This window comes from Pelodiscus sinensis, chromosome Z (assembly GCF_052426305.1).
Source record: "Pelodiscus sinensis isolate ZL-2025 chromosome Z, ASM5242630v1, whole genome shotgun sequence".
Taxonomy (NCBI): domain Eukaryota; kingdom Metazoa; phylum Chordata; order Testudines; family Trionychidae; genus Pelodiscus; species Pelodiscus sinensis.
The window spans coordinates 6,643,567-6,670,322 of NC_143085.1; the positions used below are offsets into that span (position 1 = coordinate 6,643,567).

Consider the following 26,756-nt stretch of genomic DNA (forward strand, 5'->3'; position numbering starts at 1 on the left):
GGAGGAAGATGCTCTTGGAAGCACAGGAAAGCCTCCCCTGTCTTCTCTGTGTAGTGTAACCGCTTCTGTCCTCCATTTGACCCTTGAGTGTGGTTTGGGCAATTGAACGTGGTGAACTGGTATGAGCTACTCAGCTCATGAAGGGGTTTTGAAAAGACAGGTCTCTGCCTAGACTCTGAGCCTGTAGGCTGCCATCAGAGCGCACTGCCAGGAAGGACTGTGTGATGCCAGACTGGGGTTGGGAGCTGAGCTGTGCTTTGGAAAGCCCAGATGTCTGTGAAGCCTAGCAGTGAGAGAGATTTTCTCTCTGAGTTGTGAAGGAACTGGAGCTAGCTGTAGTGCACAGAGAGGAAAATGGCTGAGAGATCCCTTGAAGACTATTGGTCTGCAGTAGTGATAAAGGGGATGGCAATCCAGGGTAGTTAAAGGGGCTCCTGGAGAAGTAGCCTAATCCTACTTAATGCAGCTTACGTAGCTTAAGTAGTCCTACGTAAGCTGCATTACTCCACTGGACTCTGGCAGCGTTCTGTCTCTGAACTATGCTGCCTGTGACTACTTGCTGTTTGGTAATGATGAATGCCTGTGTCTCTTGTGGGCCAGCTCCTCTAATAGTCTTAAGTAGCTGGGCGCTGGAGTCTGTTGCCCCTCTAAATGCTGGGCACCCAGGCAGTGAGACTGTCGTTAAAAAGCAAATACAGTGCAGACCTGCAACGCTCCACTGGGGATTGTAGGAGACTCCTGTGGGTGGGGTCGCAGGTCCAGCAAGCTGGGATTTGTCTGTGAGTCACTGCAAAGGGTGCTGGGCTTGGACCAGGCAAGAAGCAAAGTTTGTGGCGGAGGGAGGGAGGAAGACAGAATGGTAAGGGACTCTTTTCCTTGCACTACATGTCAAAGTGACTGTTCTGATTCCAGGCAGTATCTTACTTTCTCGTTATGTGTTTTCCTCTTCCCAACAGGCGAGTGTGTACTTTCTATGGAGGGTTTTTCTGCCCTTCGGGAATTTGTAAGCAGTCTTCTCCACCCAGCAAGCTAAGAACTGTTTCCAGGACCTGAAATTGCATTTACCTGGCAGGCGCTGGAATGGAGTTAACCATTTGTTGGGGCTTGCTGTGTGCTAAGGACAAATCTTGCTCTTCCAGGAGGCAAAGGCAGGGTTGCTGCCCTGATAGACTGATTGAAACTTAAGTCTCTTTTTTGCTAGTTCATGCTCCTGAGACTCCAGAGACAGTCCCTCCCAGGGAACTCGTTTCCTGGAGAAAGTGAAACTCAGTCATTTTTTAATAAGGAGATTGTAATTAGTCTGTGTCAATATCTGATGTAGAACTGTTCCAAGTTTGTCTAATGCAAAGCACAGTGAGACTAAAAGCTCCCTGCTGCTGAGCTATTCCCCAGTTTAGCACAAAATCCCAGACTGGGATTTCTTCTGGCTTCTTTGGTGCCTCTTGGAGTTTCTTTTCATAGCAGAGCTTTTATTGACCCATGCGGTGCTGTGCTGGAGAGAATGGAATCTTCCCATATCCAGTAGCGTTTTGCAGGATGCGCAGTAGCTGTAAATGTGACACTGTCTGAATGAGGGGGAAAGGAATAAACTGGTTGTTTGCCAAGTCGAAAAAAACCTTTTCATTTTGTTATTCTGCAGATGCTTTGCTAGCGGACCTGGAGTCTACCACCTCTCACATCTCCAAGCGACCAGTGTTCCTGTCAGAGGAAACACCCTATTCCTATCCAACTGGAAACCATACATACCAGGAGATCCCTGTGCCGCCACCTGTGCCACCCCCACCTTCCAGCGAAGCCCTGAATGGAACTGTGATTGACCCTTTAGACCAGTGGCAACCAGGTGTCTCCCGATATATCCACCAGCAAGTAAGTATGCGATGCTGGGTAGAAGAGAAGGGATCTGTGCATGACTTCTGGTCTGGTATGGTGGGTAGCTAAGGTGCAGAAGATGAGGGGAGGAAGGGGACTATAGGGAGTAAGGAGGAGTTTGGGTGTTCTGTAGGCTGGCATGTAGTGGGGAAATTGGGGAGGTTTCCCAGTGAGGTGGCATGATTGGGGGAAGTGAAAGTTGAGGCTTCAACTTCTGACTGGTTTAGTGATAAAATACCAGTTAAAGCCTCATCATCATCAGTGTTCCAGTGAAAACCACAGTACAAAAAACTAGTATTAACCAGACACCTTGCACCTATGGAAAGGCGATGGAAGGGGGGAGTTTCCCAACTCAGATGTGTAATTTGTGGGCAAGCCTGAGACATGTTGCTTGGCTACCGTGTGCAGTGGGGGTTGAAGCTGATCTGTATCAGAACTTTTTGTTGTCAGCTAAGTGTGTGACTTCATATGCCTTTGTTGAGCGTTTTCAATCACCAATACAAATCTCAATTCCTCAGCCTCAGTCCCAGTCTCCTGTGTACAGCTCCAGTGCCTCCGTTCCCCGAGAGAGTGTCTGCTCTCCTTCCTCACGTGCCAGTGAAGAGGAGCACGTCTACAGGTATCCTGCCCCTCCTTGGGTGATGAGACGCCTGAATCATGGTTCGGGGTGCTGGGGGGCAGTAAGAACTGTGACTCTGCTTCCCGTTATAGGAGCCGGCCTAGATCCTGAGCTCACCCATCCTGTTTCACTTGTGTTGCTCAATACTCTCTAGAGTTCTGAGAACTTCTCCTTTTTTCTGGAGATCATTGTGAATTTAGCCTGGGTGCAAATGCAGTGGGGTGGCGAAATGTGCTGAAGTGACTTTGAGGTGGGAAAGCTGGTTTAATCCCTCCGTCGGCAAGGTAGGAGGCAACATGATCCAGTGAATAGGGCACCAAGGAATTACAAAAAACTGTCTTTTGTTTCAAGCTCTGCCTGTGACTTGTTGTCTGTTCTTGGGTAAGACAACCTTGCTACATTAACCTTGCTACATTTGTACTGGAAACTTGAGCCTGCTCGGAGCTCACTGTGTAAACAACTCCATAAAAATGCAAAGGATATTCTCCTTAAACATCCTAGATGCAGTTTGCTAGGAGGGAGATAGAAGTAAATGACCAGTGTCTGTACTCGGAGGGATCAGAACGATGTAGATACACCGTTACAGCCACAAATACAGCCCCAACTCTCAAATTAAGAGACTGTGGGAAGGTAGCAACAATATTGAGACAACTCTTTAGTGTTCCAGTTAGGCATGTTAAACGTTTAGCTGATAAGCATCAGCTCTGAGGTTACTTAAATGTTTAAACTCAGTGGCTGGGATCCCGCCCTCGCAGCGGAGAGTCTACCTGCAGCAGGTCCAGCTGGGGTGGCGGGACTAGTAGCTGGGAACCCACCAACAGTGGGGCTGGCTGCTGGGAGTGGGGCTGACTGCCGAGACACCACTAGCAGCTGGGAGTCCGCTAAGAGCAGAGCCAGCTGCAGCAGCGGGGCTGGCAAATGGGAGCCCACTGGCACTCTTCGTTTGTGCTCATCGACCTCCCACTGTGAAGATACCACCAAACTCAGCTTAAGTCACGTGGACTCCAGCTACCTTATTTACACAGCTGGAGTTGCGTACCTTAAGCTGACCTTCCGGGTCTCGTGTAGACCTGGCCTGAGAAACTGGGGTAAATTTATTTCTCTCCCAGAGTTGTTGTAAAGATTGTCTACCACAATCTGAAAATGCAAAGTATTGCAAGTGCTAAGTACTGCTATGAAAATAGCATGTGTGGGGGACAATATCCCTAAGGGATAAGTAGTATCTAAAACAAACATCACACACAGTTATATATATTCAAAATTAGAATAACAGTAAATGTACATATTTAATGGGGTGTTATATGATCATTAAAATTGTTCATGTGGATTAGCACTCCACAAGAGAAAGGACTGGTGAGTGGTTTATTGGGCCTTGAAGACAGACCTCATGCCTTGATGATGGGTTTCTGTCGCCATGTATTCTGCAGGATGCTATTTATCTCTTAGGGAGCAAGACTGCAGTGTTCTGGGTGGGGCAGCTACTTCTGTTGCCTTCCCTTCCTCTAAACCAGCTGTGCTTCACCTCTTCCTTTAGAAGGGAATTTCTTTCTTGCTGTGGTGTCAGTGGAAAAAAATGAATTTCTTCTGTGCTGGCTAATGGTTCTGCTTTTCTTCTGCATGTCTCTGATCTGCAGTCTGTTAACCCTTTGCTGCATGCAGTCATGGAAATACGAGACCCTGTCCAGATTTCTCACTATTGCAGTGTGAGAACACAGCTGCTCAGTTGCTTTGTTGCTAGTATGCTCCAACAACAAGTACCCGCTGTGCTGGGTGCATTTATTTAAGCATGTGTATTAAATGTCTTTTGGTTCCTGACAAAGTGCCCATGAGGCTCTTGTTAAAAAGCTTTTCCCACACCCCACCCTGCTCTTTCTTTCACTTGAAGGAGGGGGTCGCTCCCCAGTTTTCATGGGACTGGATTAACATTTTGTGGGACCAGTGCCAGGCATAGTTATTGGCCCCTTGCGAGTGTGAGCCTGGTGTGGCACTGCTATAGAATAGCCAGGACTGAGTCTCAGAGACATTTTTCATTTTGATCACAAGCCTCTGCAAGATTGTATGTATAGCTATGCACAGCTTCCTCAGTTTTTCACATTGACCTGTACACCTCTGTGGGTTTGCCAGTGTCTGCAGTGAGCAGGAATGTCATAGTGATCTGAGGAAGTGGGTCTGACCCACGAAAGCTCATCATCTAATAAACCATCTTGTTATTGTCCTGCATTTTGCTTCAACTACCCCAGACTAACACGGCTACATTTCTATCACTATAGTGATCAGGGGAAATTCCCCACAGATTTATCTCTTTCCTTATCCAGGCATCCTGTTTAATCAGTTGAATGCTTAAATGGGATCCCGATGTAAGCAACTAGTCGACTATCCAATAAACATAAGCTGATTGGATAGTCGATTAGTCCCTCGACTAGTTGCTTCTCCCGCCCCCTTGCTGCCTCTATCATCTCCGCGGGAGGCAAAGGCCCACTGAGTCGTGGGCCCTGGGCTGATTCCTGGCTTGCGCCCAGACCCAGACACTGTGCCTCTGCTTTTTAAATGTATTGAGAGCCTGCCTGCTCTTGATACATTTTAAAAAGCAGAATTGCAGCGAGGGGGACCCGGTGCAAGCCGGGAATCAGCTGACCTGGCTGGTGCCAGGTTCCCCGGCCTTTTAAATGTATTAAGAGCCTGCCAGCTGAGTTCTGGTCTCAGTTCAGTAACGTTCCACAGGCGGCAACTACCTGATCATTTCTGATAAATCCCTATCCCCGCACCCAGTAAAGTGGAATAATTTTCAGTTCAGGTGATTGGAGAATGTCTAGTTCCATATTGTAAGATTGTCCCACATAATGAGGAAAAGTTGAGATGCCTTTATTATCCTTTTGTTCTGCACTCTGTTTATGTGAGGAAGTCACCAATGCAATGTTACTGTCTTCTTTTAAAAAGAAGAAAACTAAAAAACAAAACATGATAATGGCGGTTAGAAAATAGCACTGGTAAGATGCCAGCAATTTTACCCTGTCTTGCCTACAACAAATGACGGTGGATCAATATTTGATTTTGGAGAAATGATGTAACAGCAGCCAAAATTAAACTTGAGTGCTCCTGTTCAAATCCAGAAGGGGCTAGATTCCCTTTCTGAGTGTTGGATAAATCTGGAAAGGAAAATCCCATTTCTGCTTCCATGGCTGTGGAAATAGTCATATCCTCCCGTGTGCCTGGCATTGCACCTAGAGCTGCCCAGGGCCGCTAGCAGAGCCTTCCCTCCCTCACTTCTATAAACCTCTCCAGATGGGGCCCACACACCTCCCTTGCCAGGCTTCAGACAGGAGCATTGTCCATTCAATTCCTTTTTTGGGGGCAGCAAACTGAGGCCACTAGCACTCCAGATCCAATCTGGGGCAGGCTTCTGAGGGTGAGATCTTGGCCAAAGCCACCTACTCCCATGTGCACACATGTTCCCCAGTCACAGCACCAATGCCTTCTAGCAGCCCTTGCTGCCTTCACAGAAAGCTGCTATGCATGGCTCACAGCTTCCCACTCCCCGTTCCTTTCCTGTTTCTAGCCCCCAGGTGGGATGCTGGAAAATGTAGTCCCTTCCTGCTCCAGAGCTAGCTCTCTGGACAGGGAGCTTGCCACAGAACTACAGCTCTCAGGGGACCTTGGGCTCCCTATCTTGCCCTTCAGAGCTTGGACCCGGTGCCAGGGAACAATTGGCCCAATGGTAAATCCACCACTGGTTTTATACTCCTTTTTTCCCTTTCAATCCAGTTTTCCCAACAAGCAGAAGTCTGCTGAACCATCTCCCACTATGATGAGCTCCTCTTTGGGAAGCAACCTGTCAGAACTGGACCGACTGCTCCTGGAACTGAATGCTGTTCAGCACAATCCCCCTAGTGGCTTCCCAACAGGTAAGAAGTAATGACCCAGGTGTCAGTGCTAGGTATGTTAATGACTGGATCTCACACCTCACTCTCCCGTGCCTATTTCATCCTCCTTTTTCCTCCCCTCCCTGTCTTGTACTTGCGCCTCTTTCCACTGCAAGTGAGAGTCTGTAGGATCTAATTGTCTTTATTTCTTACTCTGTAAGATGAAGCCAGGGAGAGCCCCTCCCTGCCCAGCGGGACCGGACCTCACTATGTTGTCCCAGAGAGTGCAAGCTCCTTGGGGGTGAAGGCAGCACCCCCTACAAAAGAGAAGCCAAAGCGGAATGGTGGGCGTGGGATTGAGGATGTGCGTCCCAGTGTGGAGAGCCTTTTGGATGAACTGGAGAGCTCTGTGCCAAGTCCAGTGTGAGTACTGACCCGGTGACTGTTTTGTCAGGTGCAGGGGCATTGGGGGGAGGTAGCTAATAGAGTGCAGTACTAGTAGGGCTGTGGCCTCCTGTTTTCTTGCTGAAGGATGGATTTGTTCTTTACAAACTGGGTGGGGTCAAGGAGGAAGGTAAAGATTAGCCGTATCTGCTGCTTTCTGAGCTCAGATTTACTGCAACTGCCATTAAGCCAGAAGCTGTTAATGTTGGAAGAACAAGTAATTGTTTAATGGATCTTTTACCATTTTTACATGTTCAAATCTAGACAGGTCTACCCTCCGTGAATTTACCTAGTTCTGTTTTGAACTCAGTTATGCTGATCGAAAATTGTCACCATCTGACAAAATAAACAGTGTGGGTCTCAGTCCAGTTCTTTGCCCCCATCACAAACTACCAAAACCAGACTATTTGGCATCTTTGGCAGTCTCAGTAGAGAACAAAAGATTGGAAGGCCTACAAAAGCTGATCTCCTGGAACACATACTGAGACATATTTGTGGACAGTAGGGGAATCTGACTTTGCTACTACTAATGCCTTATCTGAACTGAAGATAAACAGAATCCAAAGAGCTGAGGCCGTCCATCTGGGATTTTTCACTACCACATTAAAATGTAATGGTTTGGTTTTCTTTTTTGACAGCCCTGCTATCACTGTGAATCAGAGCGAGATGAGCAGCCCCCAGCAAGTCAGCTCCAGCCAGCAGCAGACTCGCATATCTGCTTCTTCAGCCACACGAGAACTGGATGAGCTGATGGCATCTCTCTCGGACTTTAAGGTGCCTAACTCTAACTGGAATAACTTCTGATATTGTGTACTCCACTTGTTTCTCTGTCATCCATTTCTACCTACCACCTCTTCTCCTCAGATCACCCACTACAACCTTTACTCCTTGTACCAGCAATTCCCTGTGGCATATTAGTGCTGTCAAAGTGCTGCTGCAGATGTGATTGTGATGAAGTCTTGCATCTGGTGTGGATAATGCAGACACTTGTAAACTAAGTTTACTGTTCTTTAGATCTTATCAAGATTTCCCCTAGTATAGCATTTAAAGGGACTACACTAAGATCCTGAAGTGGTGAGCAATAGATAGGATATTCTGGTGCAAAATGCACATTTCATAATGTCCAGAAGTCTCTTAGAAGACTGGCCTCTGCTGCTCTGGAGGATATCTCCTTTGTTGTCCTTGATTTTTCCTAATCAAGAAGATGGGAGTTGATTTTTGAGACTTCCAGGCAGATGATTTGGGCAGTCAAAGTTCCATCTTAAAAGGCAGGAAATTTTCAGGGTTGGTTATAAAGGATCTCCTACTATTCAGGTAAAAGTGGGTTGATAACTAAGCCTTTTGGAGAAGGAGGAAGGGAAGTAATGCATCAATATGTCTGCTAAAATACCAGAATTTTCCTACTGGATCAGACCAGTGATCTAGCTATTTCACTGAGTAGAACCAGTTGGTTCAGAGGTAGGTTATAGGAGAGCCCACAATGGATAAAGTAAGGAGTAACCTGTCTGTGAGGGTACCTTGTGACCTGTAGTGGAAGGATTTATATCCATTACATAAGATTTTATATAGCTATCACCTGTGCGCATGCACAAACCGGACAGTCTTTTTCTTCCAATGATGTAAAACTTTTTCTTACAATTCAAGGATCACCCGTGGAGCTCATTGCCACATATTTTGTCACAGTCTAAGCTAGATTACAAAAAGATTCCATTTAATAATTTTGAATATTTTGAATTTCGCTTCAATTGAATGGTTCTTGTATTAAGAGTAAGGGGTGCAAAGGAGGAGTGTCTGACTTATCTTCTTTATAACATTCATTATTTTGTGTACTTCTACCATACCCCACTTAAGTCTCATTTTCTAATAAAGTCTCACCTATTTCAGTCTGTCTTCATATGGAAGTTTCTACAGGCCTGTGGCCATTTTCATCACCTGAATGCCACGTGTTAGTTCCCACTGCAGTTTTTTTTTAGACGGAGCAACCTGAGCTGAACAAAATATTCCAGAATAGATTTATATAATGACATTAGATTTTCAATCTTTGCATTCCTTATGCATACTAACATTTTGTTTGCTTTTTTGACTGCTGCTGTCTATGGAGCAGAGGATTTCATGAATTGCCTGTGTCTAAGAGTTTACAGTTAATTTAGAAACCATAAATGGGTGTGAGTTCTTCAGATTTGGAAGGAATAATCTACATTATTTTGAGTTTATTCTGCCATCACGTGGCCCAATCGCTTAAGATTTTTAAGGCTCTTATGAAGTTCAGTACAGTCCTCTCTGGTATTTACTAACTTAATTTTTCATCACCTGCAAATTTTACCACCTGGTTGTTCACCTTTTGTTTTCACATTAGTAATATATTAAACAATAACATTCCTAGGTCAGAGCACTACTAACCTTTTGTATGTTGAAAATTCACTGTTTATTCAACTGTGCAGTGAGGGTAGAAAAGAATTCCCTCTTTGATAGCCCCAAGTACATTATTCAAGCCACAAACAAATGAGGTCGAAGCTGCAGGATAAAATATTCTGCAGTCATATGTTCATAACATTATTGTCAGAGTTTAGCAAACAAAATCTCATTGTGGCTGCTGGCACCAGGCACAGGTATGCACAAATGAACTCTTGTTGGCAGAGAAACCCCCTTAGGCAGCCTGACAACTTCAGCTTTCCAGCCTTTTGTGTGTCTTCTACAAAAGTGGCAGTTGGGCTTTGGAGTCTGTAAACCTGGGACTTGACTGTTGTATAAGCCATGGAACCATAGTCCAAGAATCTAGACCATCCTTGACACGTGTTTCTGTAATCAGCTATTTAAAATCTCAAGTGACATAGATTCCACAACCTCCCTAAGCAATTTACTCCAGTACTTAATCGTCCTGACAAAGTTTTTTCTAATGTCCAGTCTAAACCTCCGTTGCTTCAATTTAAGCCTGTTGCTTCTTGTCCTATCTTCAGAGGCCAAGGAGAACAATTTTTCTGTCTCTTCCTTGTTCATTTTAGGCACCTGAAAGCTGTTGTCATGTCCCCTATCAAATTTCCCTTTTTCAGACTAAATAAGCTCAGTTCTTTCAATCTTCCCTCATAGGTCATGTTTTCTGTACTTTTTTGTTCTCTTCTCTGGGCCTTCTGCAATTTTTCTGCATCTTTCCTGAAAAGTGGCACCCAGAACTGGACACAATACTACAGCTGAGGCCTAATCAATGCAGAGTAGAGCAGAAGAAGTCTAATCTCTTACTTAAAACACTCCTATTAATATATCCCAGAATGATGTTTCCTTTTTTGCAACAGTTTTACACTATTGACTTATATTTACCATGTGGTCCACTATGACCCATAGATTCCTTTCCACTGTACTCCTTCCTAAGTGGAGTACTTTGCTTTTGTCCTTATACAACTTTATCCTGTTTACCTCAGACCATTTTTTCATTTGTCCAGACCATTCTGAATAATTAGCCTATCCTCCAAAGAACTTGTAACTCCTCTCAACTTAGTATCATCCACAAACTTTATAAGAATATTCTCTATAGCATCATCTAAATTATCAATAGAGATATTGAACAGAATCCGTTCCAAAACTGATCCATGTGGAAACCCTCTCGTTATGTCCTTTCAGCATGACTTTGAACCATTGATAAGTACTCTCTGTGAATGGTTATCCAGCCAGTTATTCACCCATTTTACAGTAGCCCCATCTAAGCTGCATTCCTCTAGTTTATTAATGAAAGAGTCATGTCAGTCTATATCAATTGTTCTACTAAAGTCTAAGAATACCACATACTGTATACTGCTTCCCCCTTATCCACAAGGCTTTTTATCCTATCAAAGAAAGCCATCCAGTTGGTTTGACATGATTTGTTACTTATTACCTTATTATCTTCTAGATGTTTGGAAATGGATTCCTTAATTAAATCCTCCATTATCTGTCCTGGTACAGAAGTTAAGCTGATTAGTCTATAGTTTCCTGGATTGTCTTTATTTCCTTTCTTGTGGATGGGCATTATTTGACCTTTTCCAGGCTTCTGGGATCTCTCCCGTATTCCATGACTTTTCAAAGATAATAGCTAATGGCTCAGATATCTCCTCAGTTAGTTCTTCGAGCATTTCATCAGGCACTGGTGACTTGGAGACATCTGTGTTAGTTGAGTAATTTTTAGCTTGTTCTTTTCCTTTTTTAACATTGGAACCTACCTCATTTTCATCATCATTCACAATGTTAAGTGTCCATTTGCCACCAACCTTCTTGTTGAAAATTGAAACAAAGACGCCATTAAGCACCTTTTCCATTTTCACATTTTCTATTATTGTTTTTCCCTCTTCACTTAGTAAAGTAATGGTTCTTACCCTGTCCTTGTTCTTCCTCCTGCTTCTGATGCATGAAGAATGTTGTCTTGTTAGCTCTAGCTAATTTGAGCTTGTTTTATGCTTCGGCCTTTCTGATTTTTCCCGTTTGTATTCATCCACTGTAACTTGACCTAGTTACCACTTTTTGAGAAGAGGCCTCCTTTTTGATTTATAGATCATTCAAGATCTGGTTAAGTCAAGGTGGTCTCTGGCCATACTTATCTTTCTTTCACAGTGGAATAGTTTGCACCCTTAATAATACCTCTTTGAAAAATCACCAGTTGTCTTCAACTGTTTTTCCTCGTAGACTTGCTTGCAGTCATTGGAAAGTCTGTGTGACTAAATATCAGAAAACTAGTAAAAGCTACCTGGCAGAGTGCTAACATTTGACAGGGCTGTTAGCATTTCAGAGTACTCTTGTCTCCCTTGCATGTTTTCTAGCTGAGCTCAGAAAGCAAACCAGAAAATCTGGGCCATGCATCTGAGTTTCTGAAGTTACCTTCAGTGACAAAGACAAGGGACTTTTTTTTAATAATTTTGATTTCATAAATATGCAATAACATCTGTGAGATGCTGACATGAGTATGTATATGAAATTTATAGCCATTCAGTTGGTGTCTAGAATACATAAATATCCTCATATTTAGTTCCATTATAAAAATTTCCATGCAGGGTTAGACTAATGATCCATCTAGCCCAGTATCCTGGCTTCCTGCAGTGCCAAGTGCTTCAGAGGGAGTAAACAAAACAGGGAAATGTACTGTGTGATCCATCCGCTGTCAGTCAGTTGTTTTGAGATACAGGCAGTCCCCGGGTTACATGGATCCAACTTACATCAGATCCCTACTTACAAATGGGGTGAGGCAACCCCGCACTAGCTGCTTCCCCCCAGCAGACCAGGGAGACGCAAAGCTACCCCCCCCCTCCAGCAGACCAGGGAGACGCGGAGCGGCTTTTCTCAGCAGACACCTCAGCTTGAGAATAAAGGACTGAGGGAAGTGAGGTGTGGGAGAATAAAACTGAGCTCTGGAGAAATGTTTGGCTAGAGTTTCCCCTACAATATGTACCAGTTCCGACTTAAATACAAATTCAACTTAAGAACAAACCTACAGTCCCTATCTTGTACGTAACCCGGAGACTGCCTGTACTGAAAACAGAGGGTTGCATCCCTGGTCATTTTGGTTAATAGCCATTGATGGACTTATCTAATTCTGCTATGAACCCACTTGTGCTTTTGGTCTTCGCAGTATTCCTTGGTAACAAATTCCATAGGTTGACTGTGTATTGTGTGAAGGAGTACTTCCTTACGTGTGTGTTAAATCTGCTGACTATTAACTTCATTGGCTGGTACCAGGTTCATGTGTTACGTAAAACGGTAAAGAACACTGCCTTACTCATGTTTTCCACACTATTTATTATTTTATAGACCTCTATCATATTCCAGGGTGTTTCTTTTCAAAACTGATCAGTATCTGTCTTTTTAATCTCTCCTCATATGTAAGCTATTATTTTTGTTTCTCTTTACTGTACTTTTTCCAGTTCTTTTCTTTCTCTCTCTCGTGACCAGAACATGTAGTATTCAAGGTGTGGGCATATCATAGAATATTAGAACTGGAAGGAATCTTGAGATGTCATCACGTCCAGGACCGAGCACCGTCTAGACCATCCCAGACAGATGTCTGTCCCACCTGTTCTTGAATATCTCTAGTGATGGAGATTCCACAACCTCCCTAGGCAATTTACTCTAATGTCTAACCACCCTGACAGTTAGGAAGTTTTTCCTAATATCCAGCCTAAACCTTCCTTATTGCAATTTAAGCCCATTGCTTCTTGTTCTATCATCAGAGGCCAAAGAGAACAATTTTTCTCTCTCCTCCTTGTGACATCCTTTTAGTTACTTATATAAAAGTATAGATACTTATAGTTTTATAATATTTTTGTCTTATCTATCTCTTTCCTAATGGTTCCTACCATAGTTAGTTTTTTTTTAACTTCCGTGGAATATTGAACAGATGTTTTCAAAAAATGATTCGTGATAATTCCAGGATCTATTGTTGAGTGATAACTGCTAATGTAGACTCCATCATTTCGTATATGTAGTTGAGATTATGTTTTCCAATGTGCATTACGTTTCATTTATCAACATTGACTTTTATATGTTGTTTTGTTGCCCAGTCTCACCCAAGTTTTGAGAGATGTCTTTGTAACTTTGCAGTCTGATTTGGACTTAATTGCCATGAGTAATATTTATATCATCTACAAACTTTGCCACCTCATGGTTTATCTCTTTTTCCATGCACATTTGTGAATATGTTGAACAGCATTGCTTCCAGTACAAATCATTGGGTGATCCTGCTATTTACCTCTCTCCAACATGAAAATTTGACCATTTATTCCTATTCTTTGTTTCCTGCCTTTTAACCAGTGACTGATCTGTGAGAGAATCTTCCCTTTTATCCTATGACTCCTTATTTTGTTTAAGAGCATTTGGTTAGTTACCTTGTCAAATGCTTTCTGGAAATGTAAAGAACAGTATATCCACTGGTTCCTTGTCATACATATGCTTGTTGACCCCCTCAGAGAATTCTAATAGATTGGTGAGGCATGATTTTCCTTTGCAAAAGCAGTGTTAACTTCCCCACATATTCATCGGTGCGTCTGATCATTCTGTTTTTTACTATAGTTTCAACCAGTTTGGAAAGTTAGGCTTCTCGGCCAGTTAATGGGCGGGGTCACCCTAGAACATTTCTTTAAAAATGGGTATCACATTAGCTATCCACTCGTCGTGTGGCATACTGGCTGATTTAAGCAATAGGTTATGTACCACAATTAGTAGTTCTGCAGTTTCACATCTGTGTTCTGTTGGAGCTTTCCAATTAATAGAATCTGGTCCTGGAGACTTTACTGTTTAATAACATCAGTTGTTTCAAAACCTCTTTTCTTGGCAGCTTTATTACTTGTTCCAAAACTGATGACATCAACACCTGCTCCCATCAGTTATTTTTCCCTTTTCTCTCACTTGCTAGTTTCATTCTTTCTTCTAAATCCTTTTTGGTTTTCACCTCTCAACTCTACTCCCCTCCCCTTCTCTCCCCTCCTCCCCCCAGCACAGCTGACAAATTGAATTGACAAGGTCTCTGGTCTGGCTCATTTTTCCAGTACCACAAATAGAGGCAGGGAGCAGCAGGTCTTTGCATAACAAAGGTTGTTGATGCTCTGCTCTGCAGGGTACTTTAACCAAGAGATGAAAAAACTTAAAAAAAAATCAAATAGTCCTGTAGCCCCATAAAGACTAACAAATATGTAGATGGGATCATGAGCTTTTGTGGGCACAATCCACTTCTTCAGATGAATAAAGAGGTCCAGTTTGCAAATATCAGAGAAAGAGAGGGGATGGGGAGGGAAATAGAAGGGAAAAATGGAGGAAAAAAATGCTGTCAATTAGAAAGTGTCCATGCTAAATGCGGCTAATAGAGTGGGCTATAAGTATACCCAGTGCTTAGCATTTTATGTCATTAGGCTTTGGAAATCAGTGGCCTATCCAGCTCAGGTATGTGTTAGAACTTCTATTCAAGGTGTCAAACTTGTCAATGAAACCCAGTTCTGTAGTTTCTCTCTCCAAGGGACTTTTGAAATTACTTTGAAATAATACAGACACTTTTAAATCCAGTAGTGAGTGCCCAGGCAAGATGAAATGTTCCCCAATGGGTTTCTGTGTGTTGCCTTTTCGAATATCTGATTTGTGTCCTTTAACCCTTTCTTGTAAAGACTGTTCAGTTTGGCCAGTGTGCATGGCAGAGGGGCATTGCTGGCAAATCTCATTGGTCGATGTGCAGTTTGTATGAGCCTCTGATGTGGTGGCTTATGTGGTTAGGTCCTGTGATGAGGTCGCGTGTATAGATGTGTGCAGAGCTGGTCTTAGGGGCAGGCGAGCTGGGCGATTGCCCAGAGCCGCGAATTGGTTAGGACTGGCCCTGGATGTGTGGACAGAGTTGGCACTGGGGTTGATTTCAGAGGTGAGTTCCTGCGTGCGTATGTTGGAGTTGTGCTATGTGATTGCTGGAAATAATTTGATTGAGGTTAGGGGGTTGTCTGTAGGTGAGGATTGGCCTGTCCCCCAAGGCCTGTGAGAATTAGGGGTCATTTTCCAAGGTAGGTTGTAGATTGTTGATTATTTGTGCAGATTTGGTTCTGAATTGTAGCAGAAAGTTTCATGAGCAGGTGGTTTAGTTCTTTTTGGTTTTCTTTAGTGGGATCCGAGGAAAGAAGCCTGTAGAATCTGGTGCTGGTTAGTTGACTGGTCTGGTGAGTTGTCTGAGAAATGGATAAGGCTGTCCTTATTTATGAGCTCCAGTGCTGTGTATGTTTGAGAGAGGCAGAGAAGAATAAGGCCAACATGCTAAGAAAGAAGATTAATGAAAGCCAGGAGGACAACGTCCAGACAGAAATTACAGCGTGTTGGTGGGTGGATGGAATGGGCTTTTTGTTTGCTTTTAATTTTTTATAAGCTATAGAGTAAAAGGGGTGTATTGCAGGCTTCTGCATTAACCTTAATGAGCTGCTCATTTTCTGTTCACTTACAGAATCCATTTGATTGTGTTATTCCCCTTATCCATCAGCTGTCAATAAAGTCACTCGGTGCATGAGTTTCGCCCCTTTTGCATTATCTGTGACGTGACTCCTCCTTGCTATGTGACTTGGTGTCTGCAGTAACCAGCCTCCCATTGTGGTGCAGCTTTTAATACCTTAACTTCTGCTCCCATTGTGTTTTAATGTTTTTTACATGTGGGGAAAATTATTTGTATAGTAAATAAGTCGTCTTACCTTGAAAATACCTGAATTTTAGAATGCTGGAAAACTTTGCCCCAAACTCAGATAAAAATAGGAACGCCTTAATGGGTGGTCGGTGCAGCTAGGGCTGGGGGAGGCCAGCCCCCAGCACCACCAACAGCCCCACCCCCTCTGCTGAGGCCCCACCACAGGGAGAGGAGGGAGCAAGCACATGTGCCCCAGCCTCCCCTATTTGGAGAACCCGGGAGAGAAGAGGCCCACACAACTCAAGTATCCCTGCCCCTGGAGCATCGGGGAGGGAGGAGGCTGCGCAACTCCTGTCTGGATCAGTCCCCAGCCCGGATCCTGCTTTGGTCGGTTAACCCCTTACATGTTAGGCTAACCTAACATTTAACCAGTTAACTGTTTAACTGGGATTTTAAAGTAAGCCGACTGTGCACTTTATATAAGTTGCAAATCTTAACACAGCTTTTGGTGTCTTGTGTAGACCTGACCTAAATACTCAACTGAGCTGTTCTGGTAGTGGCAAGAGACCTCACTGGCTAATGTAGCTAGTTCTAGGAGAGAGAACAAGCAGTTCTTTTGTTTTCTGTGGCAGACCGGGTGATCTCTGCTGTGATTACTCTCCCTTCCCTCCTCCTCTCCCAGAAAGTAGCTTTAGGTTCTATTGAACCAATCTAAGTCTGGGTGGATTTAGTAGGAGACGTGGATAACTAATGCTCTTTAGGAAAAATTAAGTGGCAGACTTTCAGTCCTAGCAGTATAGGCTAACTCTGTAAGGACCTGGGTTATGAATTTCATTTTAAAAAATAATTCACTTGTGTGGATAAAGTCCCCAAATCAGATGTCATTTGGTGCAGTGGCAGATTTAATAGGCCCCATTGGCTGATTTGGGAGTCCACATTAATTTCTACTCCATTAAGGACATGGAAAGGTTTCCTGTTTGTCATGTGTAGGAGCTGACACAGTGGACAGGACAAGAGTTATGACCTACCAGGTTTAAAATATAGGTAATGGAGAAATAAAAAGAGATTTACCTGCTACTGACCATTTCAGAGCCTATTTTGGAACAAAGTTTATACAGGGCATCGCCGCTATAAGTTGCCCCAGTATGCATCTGTTCTCCACTAAAGTCGTTGATGCTTGTGGGAACTGATGTGTTATAAGTCCTCCCGCTCTCTGCTCTTAAGTCGCGTAAAAAAACCCAACGCATTTGCGCAAATAGAAGTCAGCCCACGGAAAAAAATTCCTCTCTTTAAGTTGTTTCGTTGTAAGCCCAAGTTTTTTGGAACATATCTTGGACTTATAATGAGGATAGCCTGTACTTCTCTCACCCAGATATAAAACAGGCAAGAAAAACGGGATGGGTGAGGAAGAAGAGAGCTAATAGGCTCCCAAGTACAGCCTATGAAATCCTAGAATGCTTCCCTCTGATTCATCCCATATTGGATACAGAGGAGAGCTGGGTGATTTGACCAGGTCAGAGGCTGAGTCATGTACTCTTGCTGCATGCCTCGAGGCTTCATTTTCATTGCCAACAGGAACATCTTATTAGTGTATCAAGGAGGCAAGTGTTATGGCTTCCACGCTTCATGATTTGTTATTTCAAAAAGTATGTAAATTTCCATGCCAGTTACTGTGAATGTCTGATTCAGAGAAAGTTGCTAATCTGACTCTCAGTCTAGGCACTCCTGGTCTAAAGGGCTGGGCTGTTGGGGCAGATGTACCAGCCCCATTCGGTGGCTGCATGATTGTTTCTCAATCCCAGCACCCTCCTGAGGGCAAAACTGTGTTTGCATTTCACACTCTGACGTCCTGCTTCCCATCCTGGCTTAGATGATGGCTTTGTCAGACAGGCTCTGTGGTTTGGAGGCTTTGATTGTTCTGCATTGTGCCTTGTTCTTTTCCTTTCTTCACCTCTGTCTTCATCTTCCCCCCTCTCTGTTCCTCTTTTTTTCTGTCTCGTTTTTACAGGCTATTTCTACTGTGTCACTGGCTTCTGAACCCTCCCTGGAACTACTTTCCAGCTCAACCAATCCAGACTCAGTTGACACTGCTCCTGGTATAGTTCTGCCGCCCTTGTCAAAACACCAAGGTACAGGCCACAGCTGGGACCTACCAGCCCTACTGCCACCTGCCACCTTGGAAGTCCTTCATATTGAAGAAGAAGGCCGCAGCACTGCAGTTGCAGCTATTCCAGAATGTTCTGCCACAACTCCACCACTTCCCTCTGAGGCTCAGATGAGTCAGTCCCTTCCAGAGGATTTGGCTGCTTCTGCTCCTTCTATGGATCGTATGCTTTCTTTGAGCTCAGCTGGGCTGAGCAAAAAGCCAGATCCTCCTAGAAAGATGCCCCAGCCCATGATATCCTCCAAGATGGAAACTCTCTATGTGCTCTCTAATGCCGAGGCCTACAGTCAGGGACTTAATGAGGCAAAAGCCACTGAAAAAGAGCATAGAATTCACACCAAGCTTACAACTATTCCTGTTTCTAGCCCTCCCATATCCAGCCAAATGAAGGTGCAGACACCCACAGAACCAGAACACCTGGACATTTTCAGGGATAATTCAGCTTTTCCTTCCCAGAAGGACAGAAGAATGGAAGCAGCTTTAGATCAGCTGTGGGCTCTGGAGCTGTCAGAGCTTATGCCAGAGCTGTACTGTGAGAATGGCCATGTCTTGCAGTCAGTGTGTGAACCTGATATCGTGGCTGTGAACCGTTGGGATGTCTTCCCAGATACTAAAGGCCAATTGGGTCTTATTGGAGAACAAGGACAGAAGCAGGATGCTGAAACTGAGTTTGAAAGCAGGACAGATGACTATCCTGATGTGGCTAAAAAGAGGCAGAGCAGAGAGAGAACTAGGAAAGATGGCCTTAGCAAGAGCAAGCCAGAAGACGACCAGGTAGGAGAACAAATCCGAAGTTCACCAGTCACCCCAGAAATTTCTGAAAACGTTTGGAAGGATGAATTGGATCAGCTGTCTGTCTCGAAGCCGCCAGTCGAGAGGATTTCTGCATCAGGCCAGGCAGGCATTGAGAGAATGCAGAAGCGGGCAGCTGCTTGTTAGCCACCTGTGCATGGTGTGAATACATTCGGGCTCTTCTGGAGAAGTCTGATACCTTACTCCAGACTAACAGCATGCTTTTCCAGAGCACGAGGCGTCACTGGCAGCTGCATGGCACTGAGACCCTCTACTCTAGCAGCAGCTTTGTGTGCTACCTTTTGCATGTTGATCAGTGATCCGCTGCTTCTGCAGTATAGAATGTGAGCAGCATCCATAATCTGCAGGCTGTCTCATGGTTAGACTGGGGCAAGTGCACGATCCATAGAGGTCTCTGAAGAGCAGCAATGGAGGGATTTCCTAATGATGGTCCAGACTTGGGATGGCAACTCCTTTTCCCTGTTGGCTTAGAGCTGAGCCTGTTAGGTATTGACACTGGAGCACTGAGTGTTCCTTCCAGCGCTAGAAATGCTGTGTGCATCCCAGAATCCTCTGTGCTGGGGAATTTCATTTCCCCCAGGACTGGGTAGGGGAGGGATGAAGAGAGGCTGACATGGATCACTGTGGTGTTAGGGAAACCATTACACCTAATGGGCGATCTTGTTGAATTGAGACCTTGTACCTCAAGTCATGGCTATTTATGCTGGATAATCTCTCCATTTTGTAGCTGGAGTTCTTTTTGGCTGCAATGACTGGCCATGCTAGGATTGCTGTAGCACGAGTCACTGCTCTGGGCTGTTCCAAGAGGAGCTTTGGCATCGTGCAGTAAATATCATCGTTCTTTCTGCTCACGGTTGTCACTAATCACCCGGGGTTTGTGCTGTGGCATCTTGGGGCTTGCTCTTGCAGTGCTCTTTTCATGCTGAAACTGTCACCTTGTCATTCAGATTAAATCTGTAATTGAGAGGACCAGAGAAACCTCAAATGTGCACCCCATGTATCGTGAGCGCTCACCGAGGCGGAAAGTAGGGCCAGTCATATTTCACAAGACTGTGTCGCAGGATCGCGTGATTGAGGAACTGCAAGACAGATTGGGAATCAGCAAACAGGAAGAGGAGGAATGGAAAAGCCAGGAAGACTGGCTGACTGAGGGGGTCATTGTCACCGCCAGGCCACAGAGGAAGCAGCAGGATGGTGGACTGCAAGTAGAGAAGGTAGCGAGCAAACTATGCACTAGGGTATTTCCTGTGTCCCTCTGCTCAGAAGGTCTCAGTGAAAATGTAGAGTTAGGAGGTGGAGTGACACATCCTCTCGAGAGTCCTGGGATAACTTTGGAATCTAACTCTGTTCCTAGTTCAGTTCCCTTTTCAGGCGAGCTCAGCTAGGAAATCCAAATCCCAGCTATTTAGGAATTGGAGTAAGCAATCTCTGATGGGTATTGGAATGCTAAGGCCAGCCATTGAAGTAAGATTCATTTCCATTCCACAATGGGGAGGTCAGTCAATAAGCAGACCATGTTTCTTTCTTTACTTGGCGACGTAGGGGTGTGTGATGTTTTTAGATGTAAGATGAGAAACCTGCCCTGAAGTGCTTATAACTTGGCAGGGGTGTCTAGGTTCTTTCTCCTTGAAACTCTGCGCTTCCCAAAAGAAAGTGTGTTTAAAATGGCACCATGGCCTCTGTTTCTGGTTGGCTACAGCAGTGAGATTGGCCTGCTTGCACTCTGTGTTCAGATGGGAAATGCAGACTGTTTGGAAAGGAAATGAGAGAAATGCTGGGTAGTGAGTGCCATGTTACCCTCTGTTTCATGCCGCCCGTCCTTCTGTTGCAAGAGATGCTTCTCAGTTCATCTCTGGATTTGTTCACCTTTCTCCCTCCTTTCTTTCTAGATTATAATTCCTCCAGAATCCCCTCTGCCCCTGAGAAGAACCGTCTCTGTGCCAGCCTCTCCCCCGCTCCAACGTCCCAAAGAAGCTGCCAAGTTTTTCCCAGCAAAAGTGGCTACCTCTTCTCACCCTGTTCCCTCTCCACTCCCTCTACCCGCTTCTCAGTTCCCACCACAGCCTTCCTATGTACCCTCTGCCGCTGCTGTAGTTCCTAGTCCAGTCTCCTCCTCCTTAAACTTGCCTCCTCAGCCTCTGTGCCAGTGGGAAACTTCTGATGACTACCAGGAACTCTCTGTAGTGGGCACTCCTCCCTCTGAAGAGCACAGATTCCTCCGTTCTCCTCAAGCCCAGATTCCTCCTGCCATGCTGACTGAGCCAGTCGTAGCATCTTCTCCTGCCAAGATAATGTCTTCTGTTGGTTGTCAGACGGATGAAGATCCATGCTTCCCACTGATGCAGGCATGCTTTTCCTTGTGTGCTTCATTGAACACAGCAGCTACAAGTCTGAGACCAACACTTCCTAGCTTGTTAGCTCTTTAGGTAGAATGTTTGGGTAAAGGCTGGTACTGGGCTGCTACAGAAGATGCATTTAGTACTGCCAATGGCAGATTTTCTCTCAATTTTGTCCCTTTATACACTGTGAGGTTTACATCCATGTAACAGTCCAGATCCTGTGTCCATTTTTCTGCCACCTACGTGTTGCATTGGGAAGGGACCATGATCTTTGCTTCTCACCATTGAACTGAAGGAATCAAGTCCATTAGTTTAGGAACCAATGCTCCTCTTCAAAGCGTGGCACTGAGGGCAGGGGAGAAAATGTGGAAAAGCTTGAGAACGAGAAGAAGAGGCTGGATACTGCTTGGCTGGGATTCTCTGGGATTTTGGAGTATAGGGAAGCAGCAATAAATTGATGCTCTGTGTGCCCTGCTTCCTAAGCCCAGGGAGAATACCGCTAGAAAAGCAGAGGGAGACTCAAAACCTGAGCAGGTCAGATTTCATCCAGTATACTTAGCGACCCTCATACACACAAGCCAGTGCAGTACAGCATCAGTCTTCACACGCATCAGTCAATCAAGGTGATTTCTCTCCATCACGAATTGTTGTCCTGCTTTGCAGGTGATCTCTACTCCGCCATTGGGCCGACGCACCAATCCGCTTGCTGCTCGGCCACCCCTCGCACCACCCACCCATGAGAAGGCAGGACACTTACTGTTTCCCCTTTTAGCATGGTGTGCTGTTAAGGCTGCTCTTGCCAGAGATGTGATTTTGGTTCAGCCATCTGTGCTGTTCCCAAAGATCCTGTTGCTATGAATGCTAAATTGCTCTTTTTCTATGCATGGTCTGCTGCTTATGGGCGTCTTGCTGAACCTGACAGCAGTGGCAGTTCTTTTAAATGAGGGCCAGGATTTGGAAAGTCTTTGCATGAGCATTTCCAGCACGCAGTGTGTGGTGTGCATTTGTCGTGTTCCTAAAGGGGCTGTGCTCATGAGTGCTTCTCTACAAAGAGCAGGCATTAGGTGTGGGTGGAATATTTCCAAAAAGAGCTGCATCCCTTGGCCAGTTAGAATGCAATACCACCAGCACAGAGCAAGTCCATTTGCCCTGCAGTAAGATGTCAGTGGCTGCACTGAAGTTAGCTGGCTGGCCCCCAGGGCAGGGAGGGAAGTGTCACTGTGCATTCCATTCATAGCCATCATATGGTATGAGTATGAGATGCTAGATACATAAACATGTCTACCCACCCTCATTGCCTACCCCATACTCTTGAGTTACGATCAGGCAGGATTCACGTGTCTAAACTGCAGAGGTGCTGATTGTCCCCAGTTCTCTATATTCTGCACCTCTCAGGATCAGACCCCTGACTGCCCTGCAGCTTAGAGAGGGGGAATCTCAAACTTTGTGCCCAGCAAGATGTCTCTTCCCCATAACACTGTCTTGGGGAATTTGCAGTGTAATGTAAGTGACAGATGTTTATGTGTAAGATCCACAGGGTCTTGTCTATGGCCTAGCCTTTTATTCAGTCCCTTGGGGGTGACCCTTTTAATGTGCTGTGCCCTGGGTAGGTCCATAGTTCCACAGGGGCAGTCCAGTGACCTTCAAGGGCTTTTGGACACCAGCAATCCCTGTTTCCCTCCATGGCTCCCTGCAGCAAATCCCATGGGAGGCATGTCCTTAGCTCCAGTGCTAGTGACACCAGGAAGCCTTTTCAAAACAAGAGAATTTATCAGTCAGGGGGCGTACAGAATCTGAAAGCCCTTAGGTGAGCACAGGAGAACAAAGGTAAAGATGCTTTTCAGTGGGACCAGCTGCAGAGCTCCACCAGCCAAGGTGCTGTAAAATCTATTTTGGCTCTCTGTGCCTTGTCTTGGGTTTCAGGTGAGATGTGTGAACACAGTTTGTAAAATAGCCACCTGGTACCTCTTTGCATGCAGGGCTGCCAGTGAGCTGTGGGCAGAGGCTGCAGAAATTCCCAGAGGAGCTGTACAGTGCTTGCCTAACAATCTGGGGACCTATGCTCTGCTTCCCTTAGAGAAGTGGGAAGGAAATTTCCTTCCTCTCCGCTGTTGGTCGCTAGATGTGAATGTTCTAGCCAGTGGAGTTGCCGTTGTTTCTTCTGATCCTCCATGCACTTGCGTGGACTAGAGATATGAAAGTGCTGCTCCTGCTGGGTGCCCCACAAGCAGCGGCTGATCCGGTGCTCTCACTGGGGTGGCAAAGTAGCGCCTGTGGGCAGGTGCTTCTCCAGCCCAGGTGGTACAGCCCCTGCCTGTGACTAAGGGCCGGGGGGGGGCATTAGCAGCGGCTGCTCTGGCCAAGCTGGAGCACCCCCTATCCCCCTGCTCACCTCCCAATATGTTTAACTGGTCAGCCAATTCAACAGGATTTGACATCCCTAGCATAGACTCCATTTAGCTAGTTTCCAGCATGGTCCTGAGTCAGTACCTCATCCCTTCCTTTTACACTCTGTGCAAAGCCCAGTGGGAGACTAAGGTACCCAGGACATATTACAAAAATTCCCTTGTTCATCACAGCATAAGCTTGAGGGTGAAAGGACAGGAGAGAGGCCTCTCTGTTCAGTGTGTGCCTCGTAGTGCTGGACTGCTAGAACCAGCTGTCTGAGGAGAAAGATCAGGGGACAGTAGGAAAGAGGTGCATTCGATTCCATTAGGAGCAGCGTGCTGCTGATCTTGAGTGGTTAGGCATGAGGGGATTGTGGCAGACCAGAGACAGCGGGCTGCTAAAGTTTGTGGGATGGCAGCTATACAGGCAGTTGGGTGAACAAGTTCTTCCCTGAATAGACTGCCAGAAATTGCTGCCCAGCAGGTAAGCCAGGCAGACACCTGGAGCTCATTTGAGCTGGCTTGCAGCAGACCCCGGGGAACACCTGAGGCAGTGAGGCCTTATAATAGGCTTTCCCTCTGACGTGGTGGGAAAAGGAAAAAGAGGGACAGCCCCCAACAGTTAGAATTAGAGAGAGACAGACTGCGAGGGGAAAACAGAAGACTTTCCTCTCAAGGTATTAGGGAGAAGGTATCATGGGAGTGTTGGGGAAGTGGCCCAGGGAAGAAGCTGCTATATGGAGAGGATGGGGCAAGATCACTCACTAGTAGCTGCTACCTAGGATCCCTGGGCTGGAACCTGGAGTAAGTGTGTGGGCCACAGTTTCCCCCAACCCTCCCCCCACGCTTGGGGGACTGCCACTAGGTGAAAGGGGACTTTTGGACTGTGGAAGGGTTTTTTCCCCTCCCAGCTAATAACTGGCTGCTGAAAAGGGCTCATTAAGCGGAAAACCCTCTCCTCTAAAATCACGGAGAGGCAGGGGGAGGGTCGCCACAAGCACAGGAGGCAGGGAGCACAGTCAGACATCTGCCACCGGTTATGATGTGTGTGTGGCATGCAACTCTCAGGAACAAATGGAAGCCAGAGTTAGTATTTGACTAACTTATTAGACAAATACTTCCATTAGACCAGTGGTTCCCAAACTTTCCGGCATCACGCCCCCCTTTTTGATTTTTGAGAAACCCTCATGCCCCCCCCCCCCCCAAAAAAATAGCAGCAACTCTTGGGGTGGGATTGACGGGGGGGTGGCTGGGTCGCCTCGCATCCCCCCTGGAATTTCTTCACACACCCCCGCCCCCAGTTTGGGAACCCATGCATTAGACAGAGTCTAAAGCTAGTAGCCACAGAATGGTGGACAGCACTCCATGTGTGTGCAGTGTGAAGGGGCCATTCAGTAAAACCGGGTTTTAGTGCATGTGTCCGTTCCCTGTGGCCCTCTATGCTAGTCTAACAATACAAGTGCCGAGATGCTGAGCTGTTTCCTTCCTTCCACTCAGCACTTTTTTCCACAAATAATGTAAGTGTTGTAGCCACGTAGCTTCACTTTCAGCAAAGACACAACATCATGTCCTACAATAAATCCATGCAAAAGGTCCCTGCAGCAAATGCCTCGGTGGAGTTCTCTAAACTTGACCACCACCAGCATGCTGCAGGTTCAATATCCTACGCTTTGCAGTGTAGCTGGGGTTGCCCCATATTACGGGGACGTGAACATCCAAATTGACCATGAAGAGCATAGTTTTGCACACTTCCTCTTTTGAGGTTATATTACCAAAAAAAAAAAAAAAAAAAAAAAAAGAAGCATGTCTTCCCTCCCCATGGAAAATCGGGTTAAAAGATGATGATTCATTGGGGTGATTCCCAAAGTGGTTTTCCACTACCTGTCTTTTCCCCTCTCTCCCATGTAAATCTCTCAGTGGATCTGGCAGTGTTTGCTAGCCTGCCGCTCTTCTTCCCCCCTTTTCCCTCCCTCCCCTGCAGGCGCGCACACTGCTAATTGTGCTGCCACATGTACAACTACAGTCTATAGCAAGAGGGGAAATGCCCTGCCCCCTCCCACTTCCATTGCAGCCTTTGCAGGGGAGCGGGGTCTGAGTTAACCTAGAGGGTACAGGAGCCTGAACAAAACTCTGCAGAAGGAAAAGTGTGTGTGTCGGGGGGAATATCCTGAAAAAGGACAGGAAGATGTGGGAGGGTGAAAAGGAGAGACAGCAACAACTGCGTGTGACAGGGAAGGGGACACAGTTTGGGAACCACTCAGAGAGTGCGTGTCTGCCTTTGTAAGCCTGCCAGGACCCTGTGAAGTAAAGGGAAGATCTCTCCTGAGGCTCTTCTGGAAAAAATGTTTGTGGCTTGTTAGTAATCTCTGCTTTATTGGGAGGTTGAGAAGAGCCAAATTCCCATCCCCCAGCACTCTGATGTGATAGCTCTTGGGTCTTAGGTTAAGCCTTGCTTTTGTCACAGCCTCATTGCTGGTTCTCACTGGCTTCTGCAGATACATTTGTCTCTTCAGAGCAAGTCCTGGTCTGTCCACCTGCAGGACAGCAGAATAGCTGAGGCAAAGGGATGAGTCACTTGATGATTCCCTGTTCCGTTCGTTCCCTCTGGGGCACCTGGCACTGGCCACTGTGGGCAGACAGGGTACTGAGCTAGATGGACCTTTGATCTTACCCAGTCTGGCTGTTCTTACGTTCAGAAACTGCAGACACCCCTGAGGATCCGTAGTGCTTGCCTTACAGTCTCTGGGCTTTTTTCTTTGCAGTTCATGACCCAGGGGAAAGCTGGGGGCAGCTCCTCTCCGTCTGCTCCCCCAAAGCCTGGAAGCCAGTTGGACAGTATGTTGGGAAGCCTGCAGTCTGACCTGAATAAGCTGGGCGTAGCTACCGTTGCCAAAGGCGTTTGTGGAGCCTGCAAGAAACCAATTGCTGGACAGGTGAGTCTTCAAGCACCATTTAGAGATGACGCCTTAGGCTACAGCAAGGAGTGACGGGGTGGGCTGTATCCTGAGGCTGAAGGCACTGGCCATGCTGAAGAAACTGAAGTACTCTATTTATCCACTGGCCAGGTACGCTGTAAGCTCCTCCAGGGACCTCTACCCTGCCCTTGAGGGACTGCCCTGCCCTGAGATGATAGGTAATTCAGTTTTCATGCTACCCCAGTC

The 26,756-nt window shown here is 45.8% G+C and overlaps 1 protein-coding gene and 1 long non-coding RNA gene across 5 annotated transcripts in view; both read left to right on the forward strand.

The window, feature by feature from the left end:
* The window catches only part of PXN (paxillin), a 93,939-nt gene that overhangs the window by 48,827 nt on the left and 18,356 nt on the right, over nt 1–26,756 (forward strand). The window contains exons 2-12 of one of the 4 annotated variants that reach the window (XM_075898107.2): nt 1,640–1,866; nt 2,388–2,488; nt 6,251–6,390; nt 6,570–6,771; nt 7,431–7,566; nt 17,901–18,953; nt 19,817–20,083; nt 20,759–21,214; nt 21,872–21,952; nt 26,358–26,528; nt 26,661–26,728. In XM_075898107.2, the coding sequence (XP_075754222.2) occupies nt 1,640–1,866; nt 2,388–2,488; nt 6,251–6,390; nt 6,570–6,771; nt 7,431–7,566; nt 17,901–18,953; nt 19,817–20,083; nt 20,759–21,214; nt 21,872–21,952; nt 26,358–26,528; nt 26,661–26,702 (2,876 nt within the window). In that variant the 3' untranslated portion in view covers nt 26,703–26,728. The remainder of the gene's footprint in view (nt 1–1,639; nt 1,867–2,387; nt 2,489–6,250; nt 6,391–6,569; nt 6,772–7,430; nt 7,567–17,900; nt 18,954–19,816; nt 20,084–20,758; nt 21,215–21,871; nt 21,953–26,357; nt 26,529–26,660; nt 26,729–26,756) is intronic. The other 3 variants (XM_075898105.2, XM_075898106.2, XM_075898109.2) reach the window with 3 other exon arrangements.
* Nucleotides 21,959–24,796, forward strand: LOC149520652 (uncharacterized). The gene is made up of 2 exons (XR_016348357.1): nt 21,959–24,362; nt 24,461–24,796. It is a non-coding gene; the product is annotated as an uncharacterized LOC149520652 (long non-coding RNA).